This window comes from Vipera berus, assembly GCF_964194415.1.
Source record: "Vipera berus genome assembly, chromosome: W".
NCBI lineage: Eukaryota > Metazoa > Chordata > Lepidosauria > Squamata > Viperidae > Vipera > Vipera berus.
The window spans coordinates 56,460,650-56,481,807 of record NC_138210.1 but is presented as its reverse complement, the minus strand read 5'-3'; the positions used below and the strand labels follow the sequence as shown (position 1 = coordinate 56,481,807).

The 21,158-nt window shown below is 43.6% G+C and overlaps 1 protein-coding gene across 1 annotated transcript; it reads left to right on the top strand.

The window, feature by feature from the left end:
• Nucleotides 1-8,208: 8,208 nt before the first annotated feature.
• LOC308676108 (galanin peptides-like) lies at nt 8,209-20,300 on the top strand (the record flags this gene model as incomplete). Its single annotated transcript, XM_081341836.1, has 5 exons — nt 8,209-8,289; nt 11,963-12,017; nt 15,841-15,966; nt 16,055-16,129; nt 20,071-20,300. 5 exons carry the CDS (start codon nt 8,209-8,211, stop codon nt 20,127-20,129), a joined length of 396 nt encoding a protein of 131 aa, XP_081197962.1. The 3' UTR covers nt 20,130-20,300.
• Between the last annotated feature and the right edge of the window lie 858 nt (nt 20,301-21,158).

The following is a 21,158-nucleotide window of genomic DNA, read 5'->3' as shown; positions in this document are numbered from 1 at the left end:
CTGGTGGTGAAAGGAAAGTCCGATGCTGTAAAGATTTTTTCTCCATAGGAACCTGGAATGTAAGATCCATGAATCAAGGAAAGCTGGACGTGGTCAAACAAGAGATAACAAGACTGAACATCGACATCTTAGGTATCAGCGAACTAAAATGGACAGGAATGGGTGAATTTAATTCAGATGACCATCAGGTATACTACTGTGGGCAAGAATCCCTCAGAAGAAATGGAGTAGCCTTCATAGTCAATAAAAGAATAGGAAAAGCAATACTGGGATACAATCCTCAAAATGACAGAATGATCTCAGTTCGAATCCAAGGCAAAGCATTCAATATCACAGTAGTCCAAGTTTATGCCCCAACCACCGGTGCTGAAGAGGATGAAATTGACCGGTTCTATGAAGCCCTACAGCACCTTATAGAACTAACACCAAAAAATGATGTCCTTAGCATCATGGGGGATTGGAATGCTAAAGTAGGAAGCCAAAAGATAACTGGAATAACAGGCAAGTTTGGCCTTGGAGTACAAAATGAAGCAGGGCACAGGCTGATAGAATTTTGTCAAGAGAATACGATGGTCATAGCAAACACTCTTTTCCAACAACCCAAGGGACGGCTCTACACATGGACATCACCAGACGGTCAACACAGAAATCAGATTGACTATATGCTCTGCAGCCAAAGATGGAGAAGCTCTATACAGTCAGTAAAAAACAAGACCAGGAGCTGACTGTGGCTCAGACCATGAGCTTCTCATTGCAAAGTTTAGGCTTAAACTGAAGAAAGTAGGGAAAAGCACTAGGCCACTCAGGTATGAATTAAATCATATCCCTGTTCAATATACAGTAGAGGTGACAAATAGATTTAAGGAATTAGATCTGATAGACAGAGTTCCTGAAGAACTATGGACAGAGGTTTGCAACATTGTATAACAGGTAGCAACCAAAACCATCCCAAAGAAAAAGAAATGCAAGAAAGCAAAATGGTTGTCTGAGGAAGCTTTGCAAATAGCTGAGGAAAGGAGGGAAGTGAAAGGCAAGGGAGAAAAAGAAAGATACGCCCAATTGAATGCAGAATTCCAAAGAATAGCTAGAAGAGATAAGAATGCCTTCTTAAATGAACAGTGCAAAGAAATAGAAGAAAACAATAGAATAGGGAGGACCAGAGATCTTTTCAAGAAAATTGGAGAGATGAAGGGAACGTTTCATGCAAAAATGGGCATGATAAAGGACCAAAATGGCAGGGACCTAACAGAGGCAGAAGAGATTAAGAAGAGGTGGCAAAATTACACAGAAGAACTATACAAGAATGAGCTTAACATCCCTGATAATCACAATGAGGTGGTCACTGACCTCGAGCCAGACATCCTAGAATGTGAAGTGAAGTGGGCCTTAAAAAAGCTGAGCAACAACAAAGCTAGTGAAGGTGACAGTATTCCAGCTGAGCTATTCAAAATCTTAAAAGACGATGCAGTAAAAGTGCTACACTCAATTTGCCAGCAAATTTGGAAAACTCAAGAGTGGCCACAGGATTGGAAAAGATCAGTTTACATTCCAATTCCAAAGAAAGGCAGTGCCAAAGAATGTTCAAACTATCGCACCATTGCACTCATTTCACATGCTAGTAAAGTTATGCTTAAAATTCTACAAGCTAGACTCCAGCAGTATGTGGATCGAGAACTACCAGAAGTACAGGTAGGATTTCGAAGAGGCAGAGGAACTAGAGATCAAATTGCTAACATACGTTGGATCATGGAGAAAGCTAGAGCGTTCCAGAAAAACATCTACTTCTGTTTCATTGACTATGCTAAAGCCTTTGATTGTGTGGATCATAACAAACTGTGGCAAGTCCTTAAAGAGATGGGCGTACCAGACCATCTTATTTGTCTCTTAAGAAACCTATATGCGGACCAAGAAGCAACAGTGAGAACTGGACACGGAACCACTGATTGGTTCAAAATTGGGAAAGGAGTCTGGCAAGGCTGTATACTGTCGCCTTGCCTATTTAACTTATATGCAGAGCACATCATGAGAAAGGCAGGGCTAGATGAATCAAAAGTTGGAATTAAGATTGCCGGAAGAAACATCAACAACCTAAGATATGCAGATGATACCACTCTAATGGCAGAAAGTGAAGAGGAACTAAAGAGCCTCTTGTTGCGAGTGAAAAAGGAGAGTGCAGAACTTGGGTTGAAACTTAACATTAAGAAAACCAAGATCATGGCATCTGGCCCTCTCAATTCCTGGCAAATAGATGGGGAAGAAATGGAGGTAGTGACAGATTTTATTTTCCTGGGCTCCAAGATCATTGCAGATGGGGACTGTAGCCAAGAAATTAAAAGATGCCTGCTCCTGGGTGTTGTGATTCAGGGTCAGCCTGTGGGTTCGGCAGTTGGGTTGGACGACTCAGAGGAGGAGGGGGGTGTTGAAGAGCTTGCTGAGGGGGTTGAAGAGCTTGCTGAGGGGGTTGGAGAGCTTGCTGAGTGGGTTGGAGTGCTTGCTGATGAGAGCCCTCAGCCAGGCCCCTCCCACCTGATCACGACGGAGACCCAGCTGTGTGAGCCTGACAGCGTGGATGAAGATGACCCACAGCTGGCCCTGTTCAAGGACACCCGATGCAGGAGGCAGTCAATCAGGAGTAAACAGAGGAAGGCAATGGGGCACCTCGGAAGGAGGCAGAGAGAAGCCATGCCCTGAACTGTATAAAAGGGGAATGCGTGGGAGGGCTGGTTTGCTGAAGGCAACCGCTTGAATAGTTCCTGTTTCATAGCTCCTCTTTCATGGTTCGTGTCTTGTTTTGCTCTGTTTTATGTTAATAAATTTGGCAGGCTTAATTCCAGCCTCTTGCCGTTTGTAAAGGGGTTGTCCCTGCCTTTTCTGCAGGGCCGTTAGCAGGCTGGTACAGAACACTGGGGAGGAAAGCCATGGTAAATCTAGACAGCACACTAAAAAGCAGCGACATCACCCTGTCAACAAAAGTGCGTATAGTCAAGGCTATGGTCTTCCCAGTTGCAATGTATGGCAGTGAAAGCGGGACCATAAGAAAGGCTGAGCGCCTGTTCTATACCAGCCTGCTACCGGCCCTGCAGAAAAGGCAGGGACAACCCCTTTTACAAGAAGGCAAGAGGCTGGAACTAAGCCTGCCAAATTTATGGATACAAAAGCAAACAGAACAAGACACGAACCATGAAACAGGAGCTATTCAAGGGGTTGCCTTCAGCAAACCAGCCCTCCCACGCATTCCCCTTTTATACAGTTCAGGGTGTGGCTTCTCTCTGCCTCCTTCCGAGGTGCCCCATTGCCTTCCTCTGTTTACTCCTGATTGACTGCCTCCTGCGTCGGGCGTCCTTGAACAGGGCCAGCTGTGGGTCATCTTCATCCACGCTGTCAGGCTCACACAGCTGGGTCTCCGTCGTGACCAGGTGGGAGGGGCCTGGCTGAGGGCTCTCATCAGCAAGCTCTCCAACACCCCCTTCCTCCTCCTCCTCTGAATCGTCCAACCCAACTGCCGAACCCACAGGCTGACCCTGAATCACAACAGCGCCAAAGAATTGAGGTCTTTGAACTATGGTGCTGGAGAAGACTCCTGCGAGTCCCTTGGACTGCAAGGTGATCAAACCGGTCAGTCCTAGAGGAGATCAACCCTGACTGCTCTTTAGAAGGCCAGATCCTGAAGCTAAAACTCAAATACTTTGGCCACTTAATGAAAAGGAAGGACTCACTGGAGAAGAGCCTAATGCTGGGAAAGAATGAGGGCAAGAGAAGAAGGGGACGACAGAGAATGAGGTGGCTGGATGGAGTCACTGAAGCAGTAGGCGTGAGCTTAAATGGACTCCAGAAGATGGTAGAGGACAGGAAGGCCTGGAGGAACATTGTCCATAGGGTCGCAATGGGTTGGACACGACTTCGCAGCTAACAACAACAACAACAATTGTTATTAGGAGAAAAAAGTTATTTTCAAAGTAAGATGGGCAGCATATAAATGAACAATAAATAAATAGTACAAAAAAGATGCATTGGGCCTCCAATGAGCTATTAAAAATGTAAATGTCAAAAAACTGTCCAGAGAAATTATGGTGCTGAGGATGGGTAATATATGAAACAGTTCAAGATTGATGCTGTCCCAGATAAAGACAGCAAAAGGAGAATTAACCAATGAGCACTCTGTTTTCCTCCTGCTTTACAAGCAATATGGAATGTGTCTTCTACTTGTAGTGGCTCTCCTCCAATGAATTGAGTAGTCAAGTAGGGCTAATTACCCCAATTTTCTATCCATTTTCTGACACAGGATGTGAACTAAAGGAAATCAACATCTCCCCTCCCGCCCTGGGCAAGCAAGCCTCGTGGGAACATTATTGTCAATTATGCTGACACCCTTATATGCTTTGTCTGAGGACTAATGACACGCCCAAATCCACGTTTCTTCCCTCTATAAAACCTGGATTCCTTCCTGCCTGGAGAAATCAGAGCTCAAGCAATTCCATGAAGACATGAAGGTATGATTCCTCTGATCTGTGAGGTGGGTAGGTGAGTTGGCAGCAGCGTTTATGTGGGAGATGGAAGGGTTTGCTAACTGTTTTTTAAGGTGGGCATGTGATAGAAAAGAGCAGGGCTTTTTTTCTCATAGAACGCTCAGAACGGAGTTCCGGCACCTTTTTTGGATGGAACCTTGTAGGGTAGGCAAGGTAGGCAAGGTGAGTTCCGGCACCTTTTTCTTTCACAAAAAAAGCACTGGAAAAGAGTACGGAAAAAAGTCTTTATCTATAGAGTTTCTACCTGTTGTGCCGCTGTTCAGTGACTCAAGAGACCTATTAGCTAAATGTCCGTATGCTTGTATCTACCAAGCATATATACCGTGTACCTTCAGGTATGTAAACAGTCTTGAAGCATTTTGATGAAATATTCTAAAAGTGTAGAACATTTTCAAGAACTGGAGGTCAAAACTCATAGGATTTTGGATTGTGGAGTGAAGACAAATCTGAATCTCAGCTAGTTATCATGCAAGCATCGAAACGGTGAGAGAATGCTTGCTTTTTTTTATGCGGAACAGTTTTCCAAATTGTTTTACCCAGGTTTTGACTGCTTATTCACATAGTCTAAGATCAGTACAAAAATAGCAATTTTCTTGAGGAAGGATTAACCATATGTGTGGAACTAAAAACAGCCCATTCTGAACGGCAAAAATCTGGACAATCACTAAATAGCAGCATACAGGGAGTGCAGAATTATTAGGCAAATGAGTATTTTGACCACATCATCCTCTTTATGCATGTTGTCTTACTCCAAGCTGTATAGGCTCGAAAGCCTACTACCAATTAAGCATATTAGGTGATGTGCATCTCTGTAATGAGAAGGGGTGTGGTCTAATGACATCAACACCCTGTATCAGGTGTGCATAATTATTAGGCAACTTCCTTTCCTTTGGCAAAATGGGTCAAAAGAAGGACTTGACAGGCTCAGAAAAGTCAAAAATAGTGAGATATCTTGCAGAGGGATGCAGCACTCTTAAAATTGCAAAGCTTCTGAAGCGTGATCATCGAACAATCAAGCGTTTCATTCAAAATAGTCAACAGGGTCGCAAGAAGCGTGTGGAGAAACCAAGGCGCAAAATAACTGCCCATGAACTGAGAAAAGTCAAGCGTGCAGCTGCCAAGATGCCACTTGCCACCAGTTTGGCCATATTTCAGAGCTGCAACATCACTGGAGTGCCCAAAAGCACAAGGTGTGCAATACTCAGAGACATGGCCAAGGTAAGAAAGGCTGAAAGACGACCACCACTGAACAAGACACACAAGCTGAAACGTCAAGACTGGGCCAAGAAATATCTCAAGACTGATTTTTCTAAGGTTTTATGGACTGATGAAATGAGAGTGAGTCTTGATGGGCCAGATGGATGGGCCCGTGGCTGGATTGGTAAAGGGCAGAGAGCTCCAGTCCGACTCAGACGCCAGCAAGGTGGAGGTGGAGTACTGGTTTGGGCTGGTATCATCAAAGATGAGCTTGTGGGGCCTTTTCGGGTTGAGGATGGAGTCAAGCTCAACTCCCAGTCCTACTGCCAGTTTCTGGAAGACACCTTCTTCAAGCAGTGGTACAGGAAGAAGTCTGCATCCTTCAAGAAAAACATGATTTTCATGCAGGACAATGCTCCATCACACGCGTCCAAGTACTCCACAGCATGGCTGGCAAGAAAGGGTATAAAAGAAGGAAATCTAATGACATGGCCTCCTTGTTCACCTGATCTGAACCCCATTGAGAACCTGTGGTCCATCATCAAATGTGAGATTTACAAGGAGGGAAAACAGTACACCTCTCTGAACAGTGTCTGGGAGGCTGTGGTTGCTGCTGCACGCAATGTTGATGGTGAACAGATCAAAACACTGACAGAATCCATGGATGGCAGGCTTTTGAGTGTCCTTGCAAAGAAAGGTGGCTATATTGGTCACTGATTTGTTTTTGTTATGTTTTTGAATGTCAGAAATGTATATTTGTGAATGTTGAGATGTTATATTGGTTTCACTGGTAAAAATAAATAATTGAAATGGGTATATATTTGTTTTTTGTTAAGTTGCCTAATAATTATGCACAGTAATAGTCACCTGCACACACAGATATCCCCCTAAAATAGCTATAACTAAAAACAAACTACAAACTACTTCCAAAAATATTCAGCTTTGATATTAATGAGTTTTTTGGGTTCATTGAGAACATGGTTGTTGTTCAATAATAAAATTAATCCTCAAAAATACAACTTGCCTAATAATTCTGCACTCCCTGTAGGCACAGAAAACATCCTTTGCTGCCATCTAGTGATCATCTGGGGTTTTGGCAACTTGATAAGGTAGCCTTAATGGAACTACAATTTTCATGTCTTCTAGCATCTGATGTGGTTGTAGGTTATAAGAAGTATAATTCAGAATGCTTGTAGAGCTATGGTAAATGACAGGAGAGGCACAGAAAAAAAAGATATTATTCTGTTATAGAGTTCACACAGCACACTAAGCCAAAGTTTGCTTAATCACGGTTTACTAAATAAAACATAGTCTATGCCAGAGGTCCCCAACCTTTTGGGCACCAGGGACCGGTTCCATGGACAAAAGTTTTTTCATGGACCAGAGAGTGCGTGGTTTTGTGTGCTGCCTGCATCCCACAGATGGGGCTTTGCTTATTTGTGTGGACCGGTTGCTGGCATGCCACGGATTGGTACCGGTCCACGGACTGGGGGTTGGGGACCCCTGTTCTACGCAACAGATAGATCATAGCTGAATTAAACTTTGGTTTAACATGTGTATATTATCAACCATAGTGGCAATATAATTTCAGATAAGTTGTTGCGTGCTTATTTATCAAAATAATAATAATAAAAAACTGCTAACTTTTAAATGTCAGAGATGATAGCCAAACCAAAGAAGATCATTGTAATCCCATTTTCCTACAAAGGAAAAATTTATTAGCAAAACCAGGTTCGCCTGGTGCGCTAGTTGCAGCCCTATTTGGACCGAGATGCCCTACGCACAGTCACTCATGCGCTCGTGACCTCTCGGATAGACTACTGCAACACTCTCTACATGGGGCTGCCCTTGAATACCACTCGGAGGCTCCAGCTGGTGCAGAATGCGGCCGCGCGAGTTGTGATGGGGGTCTCCCGATACTCCCATGTAACACCTCTGCTCCGCGAGCTGCATTGGCTTCCAGTTGTCTTCTGGGTGAGATTCAAGGTGCTGGTGATGACCTATAAAGCCCTAAATGGCTTGGGTCCGGGTTATTTACGGGAGTACCTTTTGCCGGTGTTAACTTCCCATCGCCCTGTGCGCTTCCACAGAGAGGGCCTCCTCAGGGTGCCATCGGTCAGGGAATGTCGACTGGCGGTCGGGAGCCATCCGGTTGAGCTCCGGATGGCTCCCGACCTTCGCTCGTTTCACCGCGACCTGAAGACTTGGCTATTTGAACTTGTCGGCCTGGACTGAGGGACTGGGATTTTAGATTTTAATTTAATTTTTTTTTAAATTTTAGAATGTGTTTATTGTTTAGGGCTATTTGATTTAATTTCATTTTAATTTTTATATATTATGTGTTGTTTATAGTGTTTTAATTGCCCTATACACCGCCCCGAGTCCCTTCGGAGAGGGGCGGTATATAAATCTAAATAAATAAATAAATAAATGTGATTGGAAAGCAGCATCTTTTCTTTGCTCCTCTTTCTTTGCTTCTCTCTAGATGAGGATTTCTTGGTATGTCTCTTGCTTTTCTTTGCTCTTCTGTGCGCTGCTTGGGGACTGTTTTGGAGTTGCGTTTGTGGTGAGTTGTATCAGATCTTCCAAATCTATTTTGTCAATTTACTGGGGGGAGAAATACAGTACCCGGGTCTGGCTTTCACATCCAGAAGGAAGAAGATGGTAAAGGTGGTGGTTGCACTGTGGACGACCAGATTTCAGATTGTGGATTTCAGGTGTGAATGCTCCATGGTGGTGGGTATTTTTTTTAAAAAAAGCATAGGTATTATATGTATGGTTTTTTTTAAAGCATATGTATGATTAATTAGGGGCAAATGCAGTGGCTCAGTGGGTTAGGACGCTGAGCTTGTCGATCAGATGGTCGGCAGTTTGGCGGGTCGAATCCCGAGTGCTGCGTAACAGAGTGAGCACCTGTTACTCGTCCCAGCTTCTGCCAACCTAGCAGTTCGAAAGCACATAAAAATGCAAGTAGAAAAATAGGGACCACTACGGTGGGAAGGTAACAGCGTTCCGTGCGCCTTTGGCGTCTAGTCATGCCGGCCACATGACCACGGAGACATCCTCGGACAAGCGCTAGCTCTTCGGCTTTGAAATGGAGATGAGCACCGGCCCCTAGAGTTGGAAACGACTAGCACGCATGTGCGGGGGAACCTTTACCTTTACCTTTGCTATGATTAATTATGGAGGATCATCTGCACCAAGAATATCTGTACTATGGTGGCATTTCCATCCAATTGCTGAAGAGAAAAATGGGGTCTGATTTCTTGTAATAATAATAATAATAAGTTGGAAGGGACCTTGGAGGTCATCTAATCCAATCCCCTGCTAAGGCAGGAAACCCTATACCATTTCAGACAAATGGCTGTCCAGTCTCTTCTTAAAAACTTCCAGTGTTGGAGCATTCACCACTTCTGGAGGCAGGTTGTTCCACTGGTTAATTGTTCTAACTGTCAGGAAGTTTCTCCTTAGTTCTAGGTTGCTTCTCTCCTTGACTAGTTTCCATCCATTGCTTCTTGTCCTGCTTTCAGGTGCTTTGGAGAATAGCTTGGCTCCCTCTTCTTTGTGGCGGCCCCTGAGATATTGGAAGACTGCTATCATGTCACCCCTCACCCTTCTCTTCATTAAACTAGACATACCCAATTCCAGCAACCATTCCCTATATGTTTTAGCCTCCAGTCCCCCAATCATCTTTGTTGCTCTTCTCTGTACTCTTTCTAGAGTCTCGACATCTTTTTTACATCGTGGTGACCAAAACTGGATGCAGTATTCCAGGTGTGGCCTTACCAAGGCATTGTAAAGTGTTATTAGTACTTCACGTGATTTTGATTCTATTCCTCTGTTAATGCAGCCTAGCACTGTGTTGGCTTTTCTGGCAGCTGCACCACACTGCTGGCTCATATTTAAGTGATTGTCCACTAGGATTCCGAGATCCCTCTCACAGTTACTACTATCGAGCAAGGTACCACCTATATTATACCTGTGCATTTGATTTTTCCTGCCTAAATGCAGAACCTTACTTTTTTCACAATTGAATTTCATTTTGTTAGATAGTGCCCAGTGTTCGAGTCTGTCCAGATCCTCCTGTATCTTAAGCCTATCTTCTGGAGTATTGGCTATTCCTGCCAGCTTGGTGTCATCTGCAAATTTGATGAGTTCCCCATCTATCCCCTCATCCAAATCATTGATGAAGTTGTTGAAGAGCACTGGGCCCAGAACAGAGCCCTGGGGCACCCCACTACACACTTCCTTCCATGTAGATGCAGTTCCATTGAGGACCACACGCTGAGTACGGCCTGTCAGCCAGCTACGAATCCATCTGGTGGTGATGCTATCTAACCCACATTTTTCTATCTTATCAAGTAGTAGGTTGTGATCTACTTTATCAAATGCCTTACTGAAATCCAAGTAAATTAAATCTACAGCATTCCTCTGGTCCACTAGTTTTGTCACTTGGTCAAAGAATGCAATAAGGTTTGTCTGGCACGATCTGTTTTTGACAAACCCATGTTGGCTTTTAGTGATAACTTTGTTCACATCAAGGTGTTCGCTGATTTGTTGTTTGATTATCTTTTCCAGAATCTTCCTAGGTATTGAGGTCAGGCTGATAGGTCTGTACACACAAGACTTAGCCAACCGGAAAAACATGGTGGTAGCAGCCCACAAGGAATATTCTGTCTCAGTTCCTTACTAGCTGCTTGGGTGTGGGAAGATTTTCATACCTCCCTAATTCCATGGCCTTTTTGAGAGGCTCTTCCTCAGAGCAAATCATAGATATGTTTCATGGCTACCTAGCCTACAATACAGTATATCACTCTGGGAAAATACCATTCAGAGCATGTGAACACCATTTTGTCATTAAAAGAACATTTCAGAAAGGAGAGAATACAAGAGATAGAAAAATAGAATTGGAAGGGACCTTGGAGGTCTTCCAAACCAACCCCCTGTTCAAGAAGGAGACCCTACCATTTCAGACAAGTGGCTGTCCACTCTCTTCTTAATAAAAGCCTCCAGTGATGGAGCACCCACAACTTCTGGAGGCAAGCCGTTCCACTGGTTAATTGTTCTCATGTCGGGACATTTCTCCTTAGTTCTAGGTTACTTCTCTCCTTCATTAGTTTCAATCATTTGCTTCTTGTCCTGCCTTCAGGTGCTTTGGAGAACAGGTTGACCCTCTCTTCTTTGTGACAGCCACTCAGATATTGGAACACTGCTATCATGTCACTCCTAGTTCTTTTTTTTTTACTGGATTGGACATACCCAGTTCCTTCAACCATTCTTTATATGTTTTAACCTCCAGCCCTCTAATCATTTTTGTTGCTCCTCTCTGCACTCTTTCCAAAGTCTTAGCACAGGGGTCTTCAAACTTGGCTCTTTTATGACTTGTGGACTTCAACTCAGCTTGGCTGGCTGAGGAATTCTGGGAGTTAAAGTCCACAAGTCATAAAAGGGCCAAATTTGAAGAAAGACCCCTGTCTTAGCATCTTTTTTTTTATAACGAGGTGACCAAAACTGGATGCAGTATTCCAGATGTGGTCTTACTAAGGTCTTAGAAAGCAACATTTTACTTGGTTCAGATGATAGAACTTGTAGTTCTTTTCTTGGTATCTTCCATTTTTCTCTCAGACCTGGAAGGTATTGAACAAAAAGAAACAGAACAGTGCAATTTTTTCTCCCTTCTGAGGATGAGTTTCCCTTTTTCATTCCTTTGAAGTGACATTTTGCAGATCCCTTTTTTTAAAAAAAATATTATTTTGAATGGGAAATGTGGCTCTCTGAATCATGGGTTTTGTCCTCTTAAATTCCTGCTCCTTTCTCCTAGTCTAAAAATTGATGTGGGATGTAATTGTTGAGAAGGTTTTGATTTAAATATTAGGTGTATTGGTTTATCATGCTACTTAATATTTCATCTGGACTTGCTTCCAGCTAGTCACTAAGAACATTAATTTTTTTAAAAAAAATTCTCATCAGTTAAACTCTGTTATTCACGAGAATTTAAATTCCTGTATTAGACTAGGACAGTGTTTCTCCACCTTGGCAAGTTTTGCTGGCTGGGGGATTCTGGGAGTTGAAGACCACACAGCTTAAGCTTCCCAAGGTTGAGAAACACTGGACTAGGGACTGTCTTAAATTTTGTAAAATTTTAATTTGACTTTTGTGGAGGAGGGACAGAATTATAACCCAGATGAGGCAAATACAAATTTACATCAACATCACCTTTCTTACTGTTCCTTCTGTAGCCTAAAGACAAACGTGGTTGGACCCTGAACAGTGCTGGATACCTGCTGGGACCCCGTAAGTTGATTCCGAATTTCACAGACAGGAGAAAACAGGGTTAAAGTGAAAGCTGCTTTAAGGTCACAGGGGAAGATGTTCTACTGAACCTAATGACATTTCTTCCTAAGGCAGTGTTCCTCAACCTCAATACCTTTTAAGATGTATGGACGTCAACTCCCAGAATTCCCTTAGCCAGCACTGAATCATAATCATAGAATCATAAGGCTGGAAGGGACAGAGAGAATTTCTTATCTAACCCCTTGTTCAAGGCAGGGGTCCTCATACCATCTCGGACAAATGGTTTACCACTCTTTTGTTGAAAACCTCCAGTGATGGAGCACCCACAACTCCAGGAGGCAAGCTGCCCCATTGCTTAATAACTCTCACTAAAGGCGTTATGGACGAGAAACACTGTTCTAAGGAAATATGTGTAGCATTGTACTATAAGCATCTAGGGATGGGGCTCCTGATAACTCCCTGCACCAGGCTTCAGCTGGTGCAGAATGCTGCTGCGCGAGTTGTGATGGGGTTTTCCCGATACTCCCATGTAATACCTCTACTCTGCAAGCTGCATTGGCTTCCAGTTGCCCTCCAGGTGAGATTCAAGGTGCTGGTGATGACCTATAAAGCCCTAAATGGCTTGGGTCCGGGATATTTGAGGGAACACCTGCTGCCGGCATCAAGTTCCCTTCGTCTTGTGCGCTCCCACATGGAGGGCCTTCTCAGGGTGCCGCCGGTAAAAGACTGCCGGCGGATAACACCCAGGGGGAGAGCCTTCTCAGTGGGTGCGCCTGCCCTTTGGAACCAGCTGCCCGTGGAGCTTAGGACTGCCCCCGACCTTCAGTCATTCCACCGGGACCTGAAGACCTGGCTCTTTGAGCTTTCTGGCCCAGGCTGAGAGTTTTTAATTGGGGTTTTATATTTTTCAGGGATCAAATTTAATTATTTTTAACTGTTTTTAACTTTTGTATTGGATTGACGTTTTTAAATACTTTGTAAACCGCCCTGAGTCCTACGGGAAAAGGGCGGTATATAAATTCAATAAACTTAAACTTAAACTAAAGAGCAGCAGGTGATCGGTGTTATTATTTCTGGTAACCTTTAATGGACTTTTGCTTACCAGGACTGAATGATGAAGTTTTAAGGATCTTTTTGTAGATAAAAAGGAAATACAGGAAGGAAAGATTGTTTGTTATACTTTAAGATAGGGGTCTTCAAGCGTGGCCCTTTTATGACTTGTGGACTTCAACTCCCAGAATTCCTCAGCCAGGCACACTGGCTGAGGAATTCTGGGAGTCGAAGTCCACAAGTCATAAAAGGGCCAAGTTTGAAGACCCCTGGTTTAAGAGAAGGTGATAAGTTGCTAAAACTTTATACTTGTGACAAAGGGGAAAGTAATGTCTCTATGTACTTCTTCTTTATCGCATTATTATTTTTTCCTTCTTTCCTATATGTTCTTTCTATTTTTCTGTCATTTCTATTTCTTCCTTTTATTCTTTTTTTTTGAAGTTTTATTAGTTTTATCTGTTTAACTGTAATAATATAAGAATTAATAAAGTTATTATTAAAAACATAGCATGGGATCAGAGCAACCACCTAGCACCTGTACATCTACTGAAACCCAATCTGGCTGTTATAACTGGTTCCTTAGAGTGATGAGATTCAGTACAGGTAATCCTCAACTTATGACTGCGGTTGGGATCAGAATTTCCATTGCTAAGCAAAGTGGTTGTTAAGTGACTTTTGCCTGGTTTTACGACCTTTTTCCCCCCCTATAATCGTTGAGTCAATCACTGTAGTTGTTAAGCAAATAAGCCAGCCGTTAAACCAAAAACTTGAGGGGATAAAAATGGAACTTTGATCTTATATATGTCAATGGCAGCAAGACTATTGTATGCCCAAAAATGGAAGGACATTTTGATTCCCACTGTGGACGAAATGGCTACAGAAGCTGATGGGGTTGGCAGAGATGGCTAAATTGACTGTTTTGATTAAAGAAAAGAGTGTAAGTACTTTTGTTTCCACATGGAGACTGCTACTAGATTTTGTGCTTGAGGTGAAAAAAAAAACACAAAACTTTGATTTTGGGTTTTACTAATTAGTTTGATAGAAAAGGCTAGTTTATACTATTATGGAAAAGTAAAAAGTTGAAGTTCGACATTAATGCTTCATTCTACTGCAACGGAGGAAGTCGGAAGTCAGTGCTTTTTCTTTTCTTTTTCCCTTCTCCTCCTCACTTTTCTTTCCCTTTTCCCTCCCCACTGTGTCCTACTATTTGCTTTTGTATTTTTGTATTTTATCCTAGAAGGGACGCGGTGGCTCAGTGGGTTAGGACGCTGAGCTTGTTGATAAGGTCGGCAGTTTGGCGGGTCGAATCCCGAGTGCCGTGTAGCAGAGTGAGCGCCTGTTACTCGTCCCAGCTTCTGCCAAGCTAGCAGTTCGAAAGCACGTAAAAATGCAAGTAGAAAAATAGGGACCACTACGGTGGGAAGGTAACAACATTCCGTGCGCCTTTGGCGTCTAGTCATGCCGGCCACATGACCACAGAGACGTCCTTGGACAAGCGCTGGCTCTTCGGCTTTGAAACGGAGATGAGCACCGGCCCCTAGAGTTGGAAACGACTAGCACGCATGTTCAGGGGAACCTTTACCTTTACCTTTATTTTATCCTATAATCTAAGAAAATGTTACAAAAAGTAAACACTTTCAGACAGTTAAAATACGCTTTTCAAAGTTACAGTGGCACTGAAGAAAGCTACATATGACCAGTCCTCGCATTTATGACTACCTCAGGATCCCCATGGTCACAAATATCAAAATTTGGAAACTTGGCAAACCAGCATGTATTTACAACAATACACAGCATCCTGGGGTCATGCGATAATCATTGCTGACTTTCTAGCTGGCTTTCCAGCAAGCAAAGTCAATGGGGGAAATGGGATTCACTTAAGGATGGTGCGATTCACTTAACCACCATGACAAAATGATTATAAAATTGGGGATGACTCACGTAAGAACTGACTTGCTTAGCAATGGAAATTCTGATCCCAGTTGTGGTCGTAAGTCAGAGACTATCTGTATTACTTCGCTTTTGGCTCCTTGATGAAAAAGAAAACTATGAGGAGATGCGGCGGTCGTAGTAGTGGTGGTGGTGGTGATGATGGCATCTTCCTCCTAAGAAATACGGTGCTTCCACACAGAGGCTTCCTGGCATTACTAATGCTAAGATTTATTACTGAAATATGAGATGGGAAACGTCTCTGTCTCATTTCTGTGAATGAAGGAAAATTGCATGAAACAGGGAGTCCTTGACTTACAGCGTTTAGTGACCATTCAAAGTTACAACAGCACTGGGAAAAAATAGACTTATGACCACTTTTCACACTTACAACGGTTGCAGCATCCCCTGCGATCAAAATTCAAACACTTGGCCACTGACTCATATTTACGACGGTTGCACTGTCCCGGGGTGTGTGTGTGTCATGGGATCCCCTCTTGCGACAAGCCAAGTCAATGGAGAAGCCAGATTCACCGAGCCTCAACAATTGCATTGACAATTGTGCTTAACAACTGTGGCCAGAAAGGTCCGGCAAAATTCACTTAATGAACGTTTCACTTAGCAACAGAAATCTGGGGCCCAGTTGCGGCTCGTAAGTCGAGAACCGCCCATGAAAGCTTCATCGGGAAGTCTCCCAATGCACTTCCTGTTCACCAAATTCCTCGGTGGCTGCCCGGCAGTGGGGGTGATTATAAGAGGCCACCAGGCCATTTGGTGGATAAGGGGCTCCTGGTTTATGAGCCCCGGTGTAAACCATCTCTCTTTTTTCCCATGTAACCTGCAGCACTTCTTCCCTCCCACTCTCCTCTCTCCAAAGCAGATGCCCACCAGACGTTGCCTGATAAAGGAGCCTTGGCTGGGAAGCGAGATGCAGCCGAGGACTTGTATTCTGTGGGTCAGGAGTCTTTGGGTGAGCGCCCTCTAGCTGGCTTCTCTGAGCTCTCCCGGTATTTTCCATTATTTAGTTAGCCCTTCATGCCGTTTCTTCCCTCTTTCAGCACCTGTTCTGCAACCTTCGGACTACGGCATCCTCCAGACGCTGATGGATTTTCTCTCCTACCTGAATCTCCGAGGTGAGAGCACACCACGGGGGTCTTCAGAAGGGAGGAGGTGTGGGGGGGTGCAAACTCATCTGACAATGGCTTTGCCTAGCAATGGGCATTCCGGCCCCAGCTGTGGTTGTAAGTCCAGGACCCCCTGTGGCCTTTGCCTCCAATTCTCCGTGGTTGTTTTGACTTGCAGAAGAGAGTGGAAATGTTGCTTCCACAGAGCATCTGGCTGTATAATATTTGACTGATGTTTTCTAAAAGACTTCCTACACACACACACACACACACACCAGGGGCAGTGGCGTAGCGTGGGTTGTCAGCACCGAGGGCAAGGCAAGTAATTTGCGCCCCCTAACCTGTGGATTTTAGCACTCGGCAGCTGCACTGTCCCTCCCCCAGATAGTCCCTCGCTCTCTCTCCGCACCGCACCGCACCGCACGCCTGGCACCCCCCCTCCCCTCCACAGTGGGCGGTGACCCGGCGGCTCGGATCGGATTCGCACAGCCAGCACTGCAGTGAGAGAGAGTGAGTGAGCCAGGCAGGGGCAGAGAGCTGCGAGTGCGAGCGCGCCCCCCAGATGTTGCGCCCGGTGCGGCCGGCCCCCCCCTGCACCCCCCACGCTACGCCACTGACCAGGGGTCTTCAAACTTGGCCCTTTTATGACTTGTGGACTTCAACTCCCAGAATTCCTCAGCCAGCTGGGAGTTGAAGTCTACAAGTCATAAAAGGGCCAAGTTTGAAGACCCCTGAAATATACAATACTCTTATGAAAAAATGCTACATCTGTTTTTTTTTAATATAGATAAGGGATTTTATATGGGCCCATTCTTTACTGTTTTTATCACTTGGAGGTGTTGATGATATTTGGTGTACAGGTAGTCTTCAACTTACAACGGTTCATTTAGTGACCGTTCGAAGTTACAACAGCAGTGGAAAAAAGTGACTTATGACCATTTTTCACACCTAACAACCTTTTCAGCATCCCCATGGTCACGGGATCAAAACCAAGAGGCTTGGCAACTGACTCATACTTATGACGATTGCAGTGTCCCAGGGTCATGTGATCAGCTTTTGCGACCCTCTGGCAAGCCCAGTTAACGGGGAAGACAGATTCACCTCATAACCATGTTACTAATTTAACAACGGTAGTGATTCACTTAACAACTGTTGCAACAAAGGTCGCAAAATTGGACAAAATTCACTGAACAGTTGTCTTGCATAACAACAGGAATTTGCGGCTCAGTGGTAGTCGAGGATTGGATGCTGCTGATCAGAGTGTCTCAGGGCTAGCACTGACATTTCCTTGCAGGACTAGCTGAAAGCAAAGCTTGCTTATTGTTCATTTCTGGCTTCATCCGAAGCTCTGCTCCCTCTGTTAGCCTGGCTGAGAGGACACAACCATGGAGGAAGAATATGGCATGAGCAGGAAGGAACATGCTGGTTGCTTTTATAACGTGTATCCTCCACACGTACGATCTGACTAGACCAGCAATCAAGTGAACAATCCCCCAGTCAAGGAACCACCAAGGCAGACAAACAAAGTAATACCGGTAGTAAACAACAACCTAAGCAGGGAATTACCAAGAACACTCCCACCAGCACCGACAGGGCAAGGGACGAATATATAAAAATATCGGCAAAGCCCACTGCCTTCTAGCACTGATGATGTTACCTAGGGTGGTAGTGAAATGTCTTCAAGAAAACTACCAAGCTCAGAGAGCACCAAGCACCCCGCAGTTCAACCCTGAGCTACAAATGTTCTCTTCTAGCGGACCTGAAGACCAATTTAGTTCTCTTTCGAAAGAGCATTAAACCCAGGTCTATAAACCTGTGTCCCCAAAATAGTACAGCTGATATAACGCTATTTATCAGCTATTTTGCAGACAAGGACAGAGCAGGCTAAAGTGCTCTAAAACTTTGAAGAATAAAAGTCAAGAACAATTCTGTTTTATTTCAGTATTAGGCTGCTTTCCACTTTCTAGCCCATGAAGAATAACAAGTAGCAGGGCTTTTTTTGTCATAGAACGCCCAGAACGGAGTTCCGGCACCTTTTTTTGGATGGAATCTTGTAGGGTAGGCAAGGAGGGTTGTATGACGTTTGTGAGTTCCGGCACCTTTTTTTAAAGAAAAAAAGCAGTGACAAGTAGAGAAGAAGAAAACTGCAGTGGGGATGAATTAATATCTTTATAATGCTTAGGAACTCTCATAAGCATGGGTCTCTGAGTTAAATCTTTAGGAAAATATTGTGTTCTAGGTAAGAGACCTCATAATGGGTACATGGCATTATCCAGAGAATTTTTGGGATCAAATTTGAAATGAAACCACAGTTTACTTCCTTAGATATAATTCCAGAGCATATAAAATACTGTAATTTATTAAGATACATGTTCACAGCTGTGAATATAAATAACAGAATAACAATAACAGAGTTGGAAGGGACCTTGGAGGTCATCTAGTCCAACCCCCGGCTCAAGCAGGATAACCCTATACCATTTCAGACAAACGGTTGTCCAATCTATTCTTAAAAACTTCCAGTCTTAGAGCCTCATACCATATCTATATATCAGATATTTAACTAAATTTAAGCAAGATTGGCTTCACATATATATTACAATTTATAGAACTAGGAAGTATTTAGAGCAGGGGTGTCAAACTCAATTTCATTGAGGGCCGCATCAGCATTGCGGTTGCCCTTAGGGGGCCGGGTGGGTATGGCCTGGGTGGGCGTGGCCTACTGGGTGGGCGTGGCTAAACTGCGTATGGCCTATTGGGTGGGCGTGGCCAGCTCTACATCGTTTGCATCAAGGGTGCGTATGGGGGCCTGGGCAGGAGTGGGACAGATCTGAGGGTCTCTGGCAGAAGGAGGGTCTCTGGGCCAGGGCCAAGGCAGCGGGGGCCATTCCCTCACTGTCTCCAGGATGGCTTCGCGGGCCACATGAAACCACTTTGCAGGCCGCATCCGGCCCCCGGGCCTTGTGTTTGACATGTCTGATTTAGAGTATGGTTTTTAAAACTTGCATCAATGGGCACTGCTGTCAGTTGGAGTAAAAAAGCCAGGAAATTTGAAAATAAAAAAGGCAAAAGATTTACAGTATATGATGTGAAAAGCAACCAGAAAAATGAAACATTTATCTATATTATTTCTAGGATATTTTATTTTCTTTTCTTCTTTTCTTTTCTTTTCTTTTCTTTTCTTTTCTTTTCTTTTCTTTTCCTTTCTTTTTTCTTTTCTTTTTAAGCCACATAAACAATAATATAGATATTTTGGAACTAAACTCAAAAAAGTGTATTTCTTTTTGATATGATAAAAATACTATATTCTGGAACCTTTACTAAAGTCATATTGGGTAATAGTTGTTCAACCTCGGTAATTATCTGTTTGTTTATAGATAATACATTTTTTCTAGATATATCTTTGTTTTAAATAAAATAAAAGGATTATCATAAGATTACATAATAACACGGAGAAAGGAGAGCCAGTTTGATCTAGTGGTGAAGGCACCAGGCTAGAAAGCAGGAGATGGTGAGTTCTAGTCTCATTTTAGGCATGAAAGCTGGCTGGGTGACTTTGCTCCAGTCACGCTCTCTCAGCCTAACCCACCTCACAGGAATGTTGTTGTGAGGAAAATAGGTGTAGGAAGGATTAAGTATGTTGACTGCCTTGAATTATTTATAAAAAAAAATAAAGGCAGGATAATAAAAGAAAATGGAATAAACTATTAACGTACTTCTTAAAAATGTGTGTGTGTATACAATATATATATGGTATCATTGTATGTATATATAATAGAGCTTTATAATACGCTCACAATATGTTTTGATTATTTTCCCTATAGACATTGATTCCAGACAGAGGGAATCTATGTTAGATTTGTTATAGCATGGGATATTAAGAATCAAAGACAGTTGGGTGTTACGTGGGCAGGATTGAGATAAAACCTCAAAATGTACTTTTTCTTTTTTAGATCAAAGAGTGATTGGACGCCTGCCTTTCCAGATGTCAGAAGAATCGATGCAACAGTAATGTTCTTCAGCCTGCCCCTTCTAGAGCTGCTTGTAGCATTGCAGTTCCTTCCTTGTTTCATACATGCAGGTGTTGATCAGATCCTTTGTTGTGTTTTGCCCACTGCTCATCTATTCAGCAATTTGCTCAAAAGAATCCACTTCTAATCTAGCTAATCCTCCTGGTCACCCTTTACCTAAAGCTGCCATTTACTCTGTAGTTCATTCTCTTGCACGGCCCCCATCTTCCTCCTTCTTGGGGACATTCTTATTCTTTTCCCCAATGAAAGCAATTACAGGATACGCAACAATACTGTACTTTCATCTCTTCTTATCCTTATAGCTTCGTGTTTTTAACAGACATTGGCACACTTCTTTGGGATCTGTGTTGTTGTACCTTTATGAGAAGGTCACAAATTGGGGTCTAGAGCATGATGAAGGTGCCTGTAGAAGAATGTTTCCCAACCTTAGCGACTTTAAGATGTGTGGACTTCAACTCCCAGAATTCCCCAGCCAGCATGGGCAACATTTGTGTATCACGATTCACATAAGGAAAAGGCTGTGTAAACTGCTGACTGAATAAATTCTCTCTTCTAACTTAACTTGCTTCCAGTATGGGTCTGTTTGGCCAGTGCTGTTGCAGTGTGAGTGGACTCAGATTAAATCTGAGTTTGGTTCAGCAGAAATAATTTGCAGATGCTGTCTCTCCCCTTCATGAGAAAATTGGCAAGTGCATTGCATTAATGCGGTAGGCCAGTGTTTCTCAACCTTGGGAACTTTAAGATATGTGGACTTCAATTCCCAGAATCCCCCAGCCAGAATTCCTGAAGTTGAAAACCGCTGCTGTAAATGATAGATTGTCAAGGAGAGAGATAACTGATTGACTCTGAAAAGACAGTCTACACCAGGGGAGTCAAATTGCTGGCCCGCAGGACGGATGCGTCACGCGGAAGTTGCACCCACCCCAGCTCTGGCAAGGGGAAAAAAGTTGTGATACATCACGACACATGATGTGACACGGCGAGTTTGACACCCCTGGTCTACACTGTAG